The sequence below is a fragment of the Periplaneta americana genome, chromosome 17 (assembly GCF_040183065.1).
Source record: "Periplaneta americana isolate PAMFEO1 chromosome 17, P.americana_PAMFEO1_priV1, whole genome shotgun sequence".
In the NCBI taxonomy this organism is placed as follows: Eukaryota; Metazoa; Arthropoda; class Insecta; order Blattodea; family Blattidae; genus Periplaneta; species Periplaneta americana.
Genome location: NC_091133.1, coordinates 118,461,174 through 118,475,563, shown reverse-complemented (window position 1 = coordinate 118,475,563; position 14,390 = coordinate 118,461,174). Strand labels below are relative to the sequence as shown.

At 36.5% G+C, this 14,390-nt stretch overlaps 1 protein-coding gene across 2 annotated transcripts in view; it reads right to left on the bottom strand.

Moving 5' to 3' along the window:
- Positions 1 to 215: 215 nt before the first annotated feature.
- Positions 216 to 14,390, bottom strand: part of LOC138692646 (palmitoyltransferase ZDHHC6) — a 34,633-nt gene continuing 20,458 nt past the window's right edge. For both annotated transcript variants that reach the window (XM_069815729.1, XM_069815730.1), the window contains 6 exons: positions 13,890 to 14,053; positions 11,085 to 11,219; positions 9,950 to 10,081; positions 8,224 to 8,304; positions 5,469 to 5,656; positions 216 to 589 (listed from right to left, as the gene is read on the bottom strand). In XM_069815729.1, coding sequence (XP_069671830.1) covers positions 460 to 589; positions 5,469 to 5,656; positions 8,224 to 8,304; positions 9,950 to 10,081; positions 11,085 to 11,219; positions 13,890 to 14,053 — 830 coding nt within the window. In that variant the 3' untranslated portion in view covers positions 216 to 459. The remainder of the gene's footprint in view (positions 590 to 5,468; positions 5,657 to 8,223; positions 8,305 to 9,949; positions 10,082 to 11,084; positions 11,220 to 13,889; positions 14,054 to 14,390) is intronic.

The window sequence follows — 14,390 nt, the reverse complement described above, 5'->3', positions numbered from 1 at the left end:
CAGAACTGAGCTTGTGTGTATTAGTAGGTGAGCCGGCAATGCACTGTTGCCAAAACTATACAGATCTTCAGCATAATTTTCTAATGCACTTAATTCCAAAACACATAAAAGTCCTTTTATTTATTTTAATGTATTCTACTGCCCTCTTCAATCTGCACGGTTACATCACTTCTACAATGTATATTTCAGTCTGGTATACACAACAAGATTTCTCATTTGTTTGTAGAAATGATTTATTATTAATCTTACTGAACAAAGCTGGGAACACCCACAACATACAGGCTAGACAAGAGCTTGTCACGGCTCGTGAAACACATCAGGGCTACACTGCGGAGCCTCCGATTACTACACAAGCATAGCCTATATTTCCAATCTCACAGCTTATTTGCAGAACAGGAACCTAACACGTATAAAACATCAGTCTGACTTTGGTAAAACAAGTCAAGGTTTCTTTGCTAGTCACTTGTTCTTGTCTTGTTCATTACATGAAGCACCTTCGACCATTTCCACAGCACAAGGACGAGGAAACCAGCCTCGTTCACGTTTCTTAATTCCATCTCGGTGCACTTTCTCACCAAACAACCAATACCTGCAACAGTCAATCACAATACTGTGTTATACTGGATATCCTCAGAAATAAAGACAAGAATAATGGCCGGTAATAGGTGCCTGTTTGGGCTTGGAAAACTATTTAAACTCGGTTCATTATCCAGATCTGCAAAGAAAATAATTTATAAAACTATTCTAAGACCAGTGGTTACATATGCTAGCGAAGCTTGGGTTTTAACAATAAATAATGAAAATATGCTAGCAGTTTGGGAAAGAAAAGTCCTGAGAAAGATACATGGTCCCCATTTTGAAAATGGTCAGTTTAGAAGTAGAACAAATAAAGAACTAATGGAACTGTATGGAGAACCGAGTATAGTTTCCTTCATTAAGATGGTTGGGACATCTTGAACGTATGCCAGAAGGCCGACTACCTAAACGGGCATTATATGGACACCCAGGAGGATTAAGGAAGAGAGGAAGACCAAGATTGAGGTGGCTTCAGGATGTGGAGGATGATCTGCGGAGGGTTGGATGCAAGAGATGGAGACAACGGGGTCAAGATAGAGATGAATGGTTTCTACTGATTAAGGAAGCCCAGGCCCTTCATGGGCTGTAGTGCTAATAATGAATGAATGTTATACTGGATGTAATGAAGTTATGCCAATCAGTTTATTTATGAAATGCGTTGATACCGAAGTTGATAAACACTGTTCATCAACAAGTGTTACTGATGTTTACTGGCAGTCTATACTTTATTTCTTTGACTTTTTGTCCACAGAAAAATCAAGTGTTACCCAGTTGTCCCATACTGTACAGAAGTCCCGTATCTGAGGCCAGAAAAACTTGTCAGTTATGAATTTCATACAGAACAGCAAAACTCCCATGTCATAGTTGGTCAACGATTCTTCTTCTTCTTCTTCTTCTTCTTCTTTTATTCTTTTTCTCTACTGTATCCAAATTTAAAACTTTTAATGTTTTTGCATTATCTTTTTTGTTTTGTGTTACTGTAATTATTGTAAATGTTCTTGTTTTGTATGAATGAACGTTATTAATTTGTTTTTCTGCTGTATGTATACATATTTCTGGTGGCATGGAAGAGAAGACCATTAGGCCTTAACACCAACAGAATAAATACATTTATTATTATTATTATTATTATTATTATTATTATGTGCGGATATGTGTTGTACAAATGAATATCAGCCTGGAAGAATGTTGTATGTACCAATTTGTCAAGTTCACAGGTAATAAGTAAAATAATATTTCACAGTTAACAAAACTTAAAAAAAAATTAAACATGCCCAACTTTAACGCTCCCTCAAAACAATAAGAGAGCGACTGGTGATTAGATCTGCCTTCTAGCTACAAAGTTATGGTCTTACTAATAAACCGTGTATAATTTTTATACAAGACTTATGCAGAGTTGGGACAGAAAACGTTACTAATAAACCGTGAATAAGCTATGGACGTATAAACAGCCTGTAACTATACAATGGGAATTGCTTTGCAGTAGTTATATACACGAAACCCCTTGAAGCGTTGTATATAGAGAAAAAAATGGCCGCTCCTCTAACAGCTGTTCGTATCGATTGTCATTTTATGATGATGGTTGCCTTGTAACCATAGAACAAGCCAAAAAGCACAGAATTAGAATAATATTGCTGTAGCTGTACTCTTTGACCAAAATATAGTGTGGTAATCGATTAGAGCCAGTTGTACTATCGATACTTAGCACAGGACACTAGTGCGCTCTACCGGATGCAATAGAGAACCTTAGATATTCTATTATCTTTCGTAATGAAGTAATGACGAAATTATGACGTAGCTGTGTAACAGTTGTACTGTTATACATGACGTATGTAGTGATTATTAGTAAGGAATTTACACACGACTTATAAACGAGCTACTCATTGTATAAGACATTTAAATGTCTGTATATACAGTAGCGTGCAAATTAATCCAAACAAGACATGGTTTTACATTTTCTGTCATTGTTGGCCTCACAGCTGCTCATACCGCTTTAATTGACATCTGTAGTACGTGTAATTCCATTGTTGAAGGTCTGTCATTATTTTTTTTATAATATGTGACACTTTGCCTGTCGTTTTGTACTCATAAGCATTTCAGTTGTGTTGAAGACTTAATACTGCAATCCTGTGTACATTCTGTCGTCTTCACAAATGGATACAACTCCAAGAAAACAGTCTAAAATTATAACATTAGCAGAGCATTCTTCTATGACACAGAGGCAAATTGCTGCAGAATGTCACATCGGTTTGGCTACTGTTAATTCGATCATAAAACGATACAGGGAGACTGGATCCATCACACCCCAGAAAAAAGGAAACTGTGGCCGGAAAAGGAAGACTTCACCTGCAGATGATCGTTTAATTGTCAGGAAAAGTAAATTAAATCCTAGACTAACTGCTGTCGACTTAACCCGCGAGTTAATGGCTACCACTGGGGCGAATATTCACGTCACAACAGTGCGGCGTAGGCTTTTGGAAGCTGGACGAAGGGCTCGTAAGCCTATTAAGAAACAACTGCTAACCCCTATTATGTGCAAAAAACGCTTAATGTGGGCAAAATTACATCAACACTGGACAGTGAATGACTGGAAGAATGTACTTTTTTCCAATGAGTCTCATTTTGAAGTCCACAGCCACCGTGTTTCTTACGTACGGAAAGGATCCGAAAAAGTAACAGCAGCTCATCTCCAACAAGCACCCAAATACCCCCCTAAAGTAATGTTTTGGGGTTGTTTTACACATGAAGGGCCTGGAGCATTAATACCTATCAAGGGAATGATGAATTCTGACAAATATATTCACTTATTGGAAACCAGAATCGTACCCCAGCTGCAAAAATCATTTCCGGATGGCAGAGGTGTGTTCCAACAAGACCTGGCACCATGCCATACGTCTCGAAAAACTACAGAATTCTTCAACAAGAAGAATATTCAGGTACTCCCCTGGCCAGGCAACTCACCCGACATCAACCCCATTGAGAACTTGTGGTCAATTTGCAAAAGAAGAATGCAAAAAATGGATTGTTCTACAAAGGAGAAGATGATTTCTGCCCTCATTGGTGTATGGTTTCGTGATGAAGAAATGAAGAATATTTGTGGGAAATTAGTGGAATCCATGCCAAATCGTCTCAGAGCTGTTATTAGGAACAAGGGAGGCCACATAGATTACTGAGGTATGTCTTAGATCCTTTTTTTATCCCGTTTGAGTGTTTTTGCATAAGTAATTACGTTGTTCAGATTAATTTGCACGCTACTGTAGAGTTTTTATTAGTAAGACTGTTAGTGTAAATCCAAGTTCTGTCCTCCTAGGCAAACAAGCAGTAACAGTAGAAAAAATTAATATTTTTTGAGTAATGCACATCAAATTTCTCAGCTCAGTGAGTTCTAACTGATACACTTATGTGTATGTTTCTAAAGATAATGATGCCAATAAATAAAAAAGGGATGACTTATTTCGTGTCATAATTGAATACCTGCCTCTCAGTACAAGCTGACGAAATCCTGTTTTCCTTGGGCTTCACAGTTCAGTAGTGGGCACTGCTAGATGTATAAAGTCTCAATTTATAGAGATGATGTAGAAGACAGTCGTATCCTAACTTCAGCCTGAACTTGACCACTACTTTACCATTTCGTTATTTTTTAAGTTTCTTTAGTATGTGAAATATGTACGAAATTACTTGTTGTTTTGTTTTTTTTTTTAGAAATCTCCACTGAAGTCGAACCATTTTTTAAATTAAATCGCACACTTTAAGCCCAAAGAAATGAACAAGCAGCAACTAATATATTTCGTCGTTGTTCCTGCAATAACTCCTTTGCGACATATGTATCAATTTTCAGATTTTTGCTCTATTAAATAACTTAAATAGTGATACAGCAAATAATAAAATCTCCTATATGTAATTATATTTCTTTGTTTAGAAAATGTAAGAATTCACAGTCTCCTATGTACGACTGCCATAGGATGAATAAATGTGTTTGTGCGAGATCGTGCGTATTTGCTTGTTTTCCGCACAGAACCAATACGCGGTAAGTGTGAAATACCACATTCAGTATTCCCAACATTACACACATAATTTCCCTCTTCTTACCGCTTAAGCGCGACATTCATTTTACTGCTTTAGGCTTATAACATATTATTTTTAGAGACGTTTAACATAGTAATAATTATAAATTGGAAACTTACCACTGCAATTTCACCTAAATTGCAATGTTAATTATTGTTTTTAAATATTTCCAAAAATTAAGTAAAGTCTACTACTCCACGAAACTTATTGCATTCCTGATACAAGTAACATTAAGGAAGCCGTGAAAAAATCAACAAGATTCCAGATGCCGATGTTATTACTGCAATATGTTATATAAATAATATTGTTAAAATATTAAAATGAAAAATAAATCATTACATAACCTTACCGTTTGTTTTAAGTTCGCATTTATAGACTGGGGGAAAAAAAAGACAGACGTATATCACGGCCTGTTGGAGTATAGTAAACACAGAAAACATTTTATAGCAACAATGTTGAAGAAAGATATTTTGGCTTTCCAAAGTTGCCGTCATTAAACAGAAACCAACATGGAGATTTCATTGCAACTAATTAGAAATTAGTCTTTCAGGTATGTAATAAACGTTCTTCGCACAAAATAATGTACGATACACGAGCGGTATGTTTGTTTTAATGTTCTCGGAAATTAAAAAAGCTCAACTATGTTCCGCTTTTTCAATCTTTTCCTCGAACATGAAAACGTCAACATACCGCTCTTGTAACGTATATTACTATTTTTCTTCCTACTGAAAATTTTATATTTTGCACATAGGAGTTATTGCAGGAACAACGACGATTTAAAAAAAAGCTACAGCCAACTAGTAAACATTTTAAGACAGAACTCTCACCTTCTCCATCGGGTAACATTGACAATATCACCTTTCCGTAAAGCAATCCGTGGCTCATCTGTGAATGGTGGGTGGCAGAGCACTCGCCAGCCTTTTGATACAGGTACCCAAGATCCAGAGTAGTTCTCCACAACAGCGTACGTGCGGGTCCGCTGCCTCTTCTCACACTTCTGCTGCTGTTGCTCTCGCTTCACGTAAACAAACAATGAAAAACCACATTATGAACACAAGAGACAGTTTCCTAAGCTGAAGGCTTCAACTGCAATGCTGCAGAAAATTCTATGTACAGTAGAACCCCTACTTAACGTTTTTCGGGGACACAGAATAACCTAAATGGGGGTCGACACTAAATAGGAGTTTGCTTACTTCCTTACAAATGAGGGGCTTAGAACAAAAAGCAGGTAAGTGACGGAAACCTAGTTTTGAGGAAATTACAGTTAAAGTTCTACATGCAATGGAATATTATACACTAGTTTGGTGAAATGATGCCCATATAGCAGCACTGCACAGTGTGTCACTTACCTGATTTTATCCCAAAGAAACATCCTTTTGGGCTATCACAACACGCACTTACCTCATTTTTTTAATAATGTCACTTACCTGCTTTTTGTTCAAAGTCCCTCAAATGGCTTTTAATAAACCTGGAGATTCACTGCTGCCCTCACATAAGCCCGCCATCGGTCCCTATCCTGAGCAAGATTAATCCACTCCCTTAAGGTATGGTCACACATCACTACTTTTGCTACGCAACTTTTCTACTGCAGCTGCAAAAGTTGCGTGTCGTGTTCATACGTAAGCCAAAAGTAGCGCGCTGCACGCTACTTTTCGTGCTGCACAACCCGAATGCTGCAAAAGTTGCAACTGGAGGTTGCGAGTCTGTTCACACGCAAGGCGCTACTTTTGCAGCCGCAGTCATGCTGCAGGTTTCCATCTCCGTGTTGACTTCTCAATATACATTTTGTGGTTATGTTCGCATTATTAATAAACTCATGCGAAAGTTTACTTATCCATTATTTGCTTTTCTGTCATAACTAGTATTCAGAAATTGGCATTATTTTTACTATAAAGCTTTTAAAAACGCCTATATACTTAAATGATAACCAACAGCATATTCACGTAATCAATGTTGGCAACCCTCCTGTTTGAAACTACGCTACGGAAAATTAAAAAAATGAATTATATCGTCAGCAAATGTACCCAGACTGTGTTGTGCATTTAGTAACTCTTACAAATAATTTATTTTCATCACATCTAACCTTAAAACATATATCCAAACAATAAAAGTATCATTGGCACATTTGGGTGGCAACACTGGTCGCTACTGCAGCAAAAGTTTCAACAAAACCGATATAAAAAATGCTGCGGCTGCAACCCTGAGAACCCTGTTCACACGTCACTACTTCTAAGCTCCGCACAGCATGAAAAAGTAGCAGGCAGCAGGTTCGGCAGCCGCTACTTTTCGGGTTGCACCGTTGTTCACACGTCGCAGTACGAGAGTTGCACAGTTTTTTGTACTGCAGCGCTGCAAAAGTAGCGACGTGTGACCGTACCTTAACATCATACTCCACCTCCCTCAAATCCATTTTAATAGCCTTGTATGACACATTAATTTTGTTACAGATCTAATCTGATAGAAATGCATGACAAAGTTTTATTATGCCAGTTTAGGCTAATAAACAATACTTTGCTATGTAACAATAGAATAATGATTTACGTGTTTGTTTTCTTGTAATCAAGCATTAAATTAATTTTTGTTTAAATATAGTTTCGTATCACTTAACATTTGTGTTTATTTTCATTTCATGACTCTATACTTAATTTTCCACTTGTTATACAAAGCGGGTGTGAGGGGTTTTTCTTGGGGTTCTCCTGTTTGCCCTCACTATTATCATCAACAGTACTCTACATAGTAATAGCTAGGGCTAGGATTTTGATGACCTATAAATCATGAAAAAATGTCCTAAAAACAATGCATTAATGATCTAAAAATTTTTCATAAATGCCCTAAAAATTGATCTTACATAATTGGCTTAGTAGGAAAAGAGGTTTTGTACTACTTAATATTTAGATTAGTAATTAAATTAAATTTTACATAATTTTTTCTAAGTAGTACACTTTAATTCATTATTTTACCTGATGTAGTTTCCATGTATGATAGTTCACCTCTGCGTCGGTATGTGGACGTGACGTTAGCAGTCAGCTGGTCGGTCTTGGCCCTTCATGGGCTGTAGCGCCATGGCTTTACTTTACTTTTAGTTTCCATGTAGTCCACCACAAGGCCACTCTTATCCGGAATTAGCAGGTATGGAGGAGTCTATATTGAAGGGGTGGTTGGACTGATCCATTACATGAGGTGTACTACGTTAAAATGGCAATATTTGTGTAGAAAAACGATTAAAATATTTACAAAATAATGGGTATTAATGGACAAAATTACTAAAGAAAATATCAAAGGAAATAAACATTATTTTACATTAATAATGAGGATTTATGGCCAAAATTAAATGAAAATGCCTAAAAAAATGACCGAATAAAACAAAGATGCTCTTATGAGTTGAAACAGGCAAAAAATGCAAAAAATGCCCTAACAAATATGTCTTAAAACACTCAGTTTATCACATAACATATAAATACTAAAGCAGCAATGTTTCTGGCTTACTAGAAAAAAGATGCATTTTGATCAAAATCCCAGCCCTAGTAACAGCAATGATCGTCACGTGAACTGATTCACATTTTTCCGCTGCATCATACTCACTGTTAATGTATACTGATCACAGCCCTCTCTGACCGGCCACGTGAATCCATCTCCTACTGGATCGCATGTCCAATTCAGAACCTGCAATAAACAACAAACTTCAAGAAGATGTGTAAACAGTTTGAAATGTCGGGACAAATGGAAATTATCTACTTCTTTTAACGTCAGGAAGTGGATGGAAAATTAGAGTATCCTATATGAGTCTATCAGAGTTAAACTAGCTGTAGGCATGTTTGTGCACTTCCAGGGTCCTATTCCACAAAAGTATGGTCTAATACATTACAAGTATATTGAGCTTAACTAACAGTTATTAGCAGAATTCTGTTCCACAAAGTGTTCTTGTACATTTGTACTTTATTACTCCATACGAGCTATTCCATCTCAAATCGACCGAAATATAGAGAAAATTGACCTTACAATTTCTAAATACAATTAAACTTTTTTTCTACTTAGAGAACTGCGATACAATGCTTTGTGCAAAGTTTGAGGCATCAGAACTTCATAGTGTTTAAATTAAAAATTTTAAAATTTATCGTATTTTCATAAAATTAGCAACTTTAAACTGTTGTAGCTCCGAAACCCTTTCACCCAATGATCAAAATCATGGTTTATTTTGATGCTGAGAAACTAAAGTTTATATTGACATATAAACAGATTTTCTTACTTTTTATGGAAATGGAAAAATTTAGATTTTTCCTAGGAAAAAATATTTTAAAAATATATAGTTAGATTCCACATTGAAAGTACAAATAAACACATATTCTTTTACTGAAAATATCAAATAAAGAAAATAAATAGTACGTGCATGAACTAACCAGCTGACTGTGAGACGGGAGCTAGCCGAGACAAGCAAGGCCAGGAGAAAAATACGTGATGTTTCGTCTAGTAGCGCATAGCTGGGCTAGCTTTATCACAAGCTTTCACAAACACAGGAGTAGAATGACGCCCAACGCTTGCTTATCATCATCATCTCTCGGCCAGTGCATGCGGTACTGTGCTGTTCAAGTCCAGGCGTGTGAAAATAATCTATTTAATACCCTCGAAACTTATTGCCGTACCGCTAAGCAAACAATGCCGAATCCCTCTTAATAATGCAAGGTTTTTTCTCAATATTTTTTTTACATTTTTACAAATGAGCAAAAAGCCTAAAAGTAAGTAAAATCAGATTATCTGTGTCTGTGTATAGAATAAAAATAAGGATTACTTCTTAACATAACCTACTAAATGTCAGCTTCAAAATGAGCTCTCGTTCAATGTTCTGCAGTAAATGGTTCCAGTGTTCTAAGCGCTGAAAGAGGCTTGTTTTTCTAAAATATGCTAAATTTGTCGCTCAACCATACGAAAACCGTTTGACTTTCGATAGTATATTTTTGCAAATGCACTCTCCTCAGCACCTTCTATAAATAGGGAAAAAATCAGAGTATAAAAAAAATGCGAGGCTTTTTACTGATCAATTTCATATGGAATAGCCCATACTTATAAGAGTACAAGCGATTTTTCATTGTTCTGTTCCATATAAGTATTAGTATTAATCAGTCTGTTGTAAGTTGTACAGATTCCATAGAACTGAAGGAATGCTAATCATAACTTCAGCTAAACTCGAAGAAGTTAGAAGTTACGATTGCATCATTGCTGTACAGGCTATCAAACAGGAAAATTAACTCATTAATTGGTAAGTTTGAAACTAGTTGCAGGTTAACAAATATACAAAGTAAAAGTTAATTACCTGTTTTAAATTGTTTTTCCATCCAAGATTGTAAGGATACACAAACTTAGGATCTCCAGGATCACGGCGATTGTGTGCCTTTTCAACAATCCAGTCTTCAATGCCAGTCTGGTTTCTTACAATGGACCGCAACTATAAACATAAATTTAAAATAAATATACATGTCAATGTAAATATCCTCTGATTGAGGTTCTGGCTGATATGTACATCTAATTTAGTTGCACTAATGTTGTAGCATTAAGCTATTAAGCAATTTAGGTTTACATTTAACCAGGGGCGATTTCCCAGGGCATGCTATGCTTGCTGCGCAAGCCCAATATTTTCGTAGAATGTGTATTTCTCAAAATGGGATTACGTATATTAAAATTTATTTTGATTTTTGGAACGTTGTATAGGCGTAATACCATCCGCAGGTTGCACACCGCAAGTATCGCAACGCTTGCTCGTTTCTTGGAGCTACAGGAAAGACGTAGAAATAGCGAGAATATGATGCGCGCGCAAGTGCTTTCCTCCTTAGTCCGTCCTAGGCGCACATGCTTCTGTTATGTGTTGTTTGAAGCTCTGGTCCGAGAGCTACACCAACGACTATTTAACGTTACAAGACCAGTATTGACAGCGGGAATGTGCTGTGATTTTGCAAGTACAATGTAATTGTATGAGCGGAATGCATGTGTTAGCTGCTGCATGTATTATTAATTCTTAAACATTAATTTGAAGAATTGCAATGAGTTCGGAATTGTGTGTCATTGAAACCTTATTATTAAATCCATTTTCCCGAAGGACTATTCAAGAGAAGACAGACATTATAGAGAATATGTGCGCTCGTTCAGTGCAACTCAATACAACAATGTGCATTGGCTGGCAGGGTCGAAAAAACTAAATAAACTGTTTTGTTGGCCATGTTTGTTATATTATATCGAACTTCTACATCTGATAAGCGAATATGATCCATGACTCATAATGATTTCATAATTATAAAATAAATTATTTATGTGGGTCTGATTATTTTTATTAATTATGAATTATTATATCCTCCCATCTTCCCCTATGAATAAAAGAGCAAGTTTAACTTTTGTGACTAGCATTCGCCCCTGCATTTAACCTTCGTGAAATGTGTTACTATACGCTGGCTCACCTGGAAGTACAGAAGCATGCCGACAGCCAGCACAACTCCGATGGACAGTCCCAAACAGAACACACAGAACACTAACGAGTACACCGACAACACCACTATTGGTTCAGTGCCATCTCCGTAATAAAGGTACCAGACCTGCAACAACAGTTTACAGTATGAAAATCACGACTCTGATGAAGTTGTCGACAAAAAATAAACGTTCCTCGCTGAAATATAGACTTTTCTGAACAAAATCTATACATACACATGCCAAACTGCTAGTGAAAAAAAAAGGGAGAGAGAGAGAGAGAACTACCTTTTGCTTTATTAGCTGTCATAATTCGGCAATATATATAAGAAGCTGAACACAGCACATAAATAGTTTCTCCACTAACTTAACCTCACTGAAAGTACTACTTCTTGTCCCTGTGTCTTTAATTTGGTTTTAGTGCTTTTTTTTACTTTTATTATGTGCCAGTGAGGGTTTAAGAACATCAGCCTCAAGCGAGGAGTGTAGGAGGTGCTAGCCCCCCCCCCCTCCTCAACATACACAAATTACTTTCTGAATTAGGCTGAGATATACAGAACGTTCGCCTACGGGTGAGGCCAGGAAAGCGGCATGTACTGATACGCCGCTTTGTGCGCGCAGTTGTTGAGACACGCTCGACAATCAAGGACATCAAGGTCGACAAGTTATCAGTTGTGAGCCAGATGTTGCAGTATTTAACACGTACAGTGCAGTTCCTTGACACAGGTGCTTAAATATTCAGCGTGTGTGTAAAATTTGTTAACAATGCAAAACGCAAAATTCACGCTTGAACAGAGTTTTTATGTATGATGCATATGTGAAAACAGAGTCATGTAGAGAGGTGCGTAGGCAATTTGAAGTGATGAAAGAGTAATGGAACGGAGAAAAATTCTCTCCGGCGCCGGGATCTGAACCCGGGTTTTCAGCTCTACGTGATGATGCTTTATCCACTAAGCCACACCGGATACAACTCCGACGCCGGTCAGAATCGTCTCAGATTAAATATCCGGGTGCTCCAATTCAGGGTAGAGAAACTGTTAGACGTCTTGTTAACAAATTAAGGACAACAGGGTCGATAAATGCTACAATTCCTAAGTGAAAACGAAGAGTATTGATGGGAGAAGAAATTGATGAAATCAATGCATCATTTACACGCTCTCCTAATAAATCTCTAAGAAGTGTTTCACAGGAAGTTAGTGTTTCAAAAACATCAGTCTTTACTGCTGCTAAGCTTTTAAAATTAAAATCCTACAGAGTATAGTATAGAAAGCGGAAGCTTATGGATAGACGAATCCCGCAAGCGACACTGCAGGCAGGCCACTTTCCTGGCCCCAACCGTAGGCGAACGGTCTGTAGCTATCACGAAGCAGTTTCCATTCACCTTAGTTCTCAGGAAATGGCCTTTAATCTGGTGCCATTCATTCTTATTTTATCGAATTATTTGAAACTATGTAATATACAGGGCAAATCGTAAGTAATGTTATTAATTTCAGGGGGTTATTCTTTGAAATATTTCAAACAAAAAAGTTTAATACAGTTTTGCTCGATTTTGCCTCCTTTTCGAGATAAAAGCTGTTTTATAAGACACATTTCACAGCGTGTTTTGGGAAAGCCTTTGATTTAATTCCCAATATGCTTGGTCAGTTTAAGAGAGCAGTGTATTATAACAACAAATGATTGAAAGAATTTTAGTTTTGTCCTTTAAATGTGCTGAAATTTGATCCTGAATTACGATATAATAGTAAATTATGCAACGAGCCTATAATGGTAGTAATTAAGATGCGAGTATGTTTATGAAATGAGTGCGAGTTTCATAATTTTCATACGAGCGTCTTAATTACCATTATAGTCAAGTTTCATACGACTTTTTATGCTCGACCATATTTCTAACTTGAAATTATTCATAAGTATTCATGTTATTCTTATCTGACTGAGGAGTGGAACTGACCTTGTGCAATACCTCGTAAATTGTGAGATGTGCGCAGATGCGAAAGTATTGATTTTTTTCTGAGAAACAGATGTTCATTGACCTTGATATAATCTAGAGAGTAAAATAAACAATCTTGATATAACCTTGAAATTGATTTAGACATTGAAAAACGAGATGACAAATTGAATTTATTTGAATATTATTTACAATTAACGCTAATTATTATAGTAACAGAACTGACTTTATTTCAAATATAGGTGATTTATTGTGCAATTGGTGAAATGAATTTGCGAGAATGTGCTTTGTGAAAGGCTGGAAGATGATGGTGAATTGATGTTAATTTGTGTGTTGTGTTTTTCGACTGAGTTTAATATTGTATTTGAGAGTTCAATTTTATTTTGGATTGATTCTTCAACATAACCTTCTGCAACAGTATTGAATTTCCAGCCTCCGTGACGTATCAATGAATAGATTGGTGGAACACCTGAACATTAATGAATAGGTGTACTTTAATGAGGTCCATTAAAGGGCTGCTACCAGGTGTATAATTACTACATTTCGGCATGGTCGAGCATAAAAGAAATACATAAACGATGAAGTTTGCTTTTAGCTTCATGGTAAACATTTTCAATATCTTCTATGAAATGGAGATGGTAAGCGTAACAGCTTAAAATATTTATTTAGTTATAACAGTTTCACTATTTCCACACTGTATCAATCTATTTTATAATTGGACCAATGGAAGTGGTGCTAATCTAACCTCTTGCTTAGCCAGATCTCTACCCTCCTACGTGCTCTAATGCCCTGTGCTTTCTCTATTCTTAATCAAATAAAATAATTGAGAAAAACTCCGTAACTGAAATCTTACCCTGTTAAGGGCTCTATAAAGAGAGCAGGAGAGCACTATGCTGGCTTGTAGACAGCCACATACTGCCCAGAACAGAAATGCAGTAAAATGGGCATGATTGTAATGCCCCACACAATTGTTGATCCATGGACAATGGTGATCCATTTTTAGCACACATCTTTTACCTGTAAACATTTAGTTCAGTAGTTTTTATACTGTAGATGGCATAAAATAAATAAAGATAACATACAAGTTAGAGATAACATGTTTAATGTATCATAAAAAGTTTATTATATTTTTTTAGTCAGTATCTACAGCATGAATCACATAGCTTTCCTTCTGAAAGAAACCACATTGCGATTTTTCATCACACTTAAAAGACGATAGTCCTCAGCTAGTTTTAAATTCCTGAATCTGGGATCTAACAGTGTATATCTCCAATAAATGAATTCTTAGCATCGCCACAGATACACTTGATTGTACTTGTCACTAGAGAGTTCTTGAAATTTATATTTTCCCCGC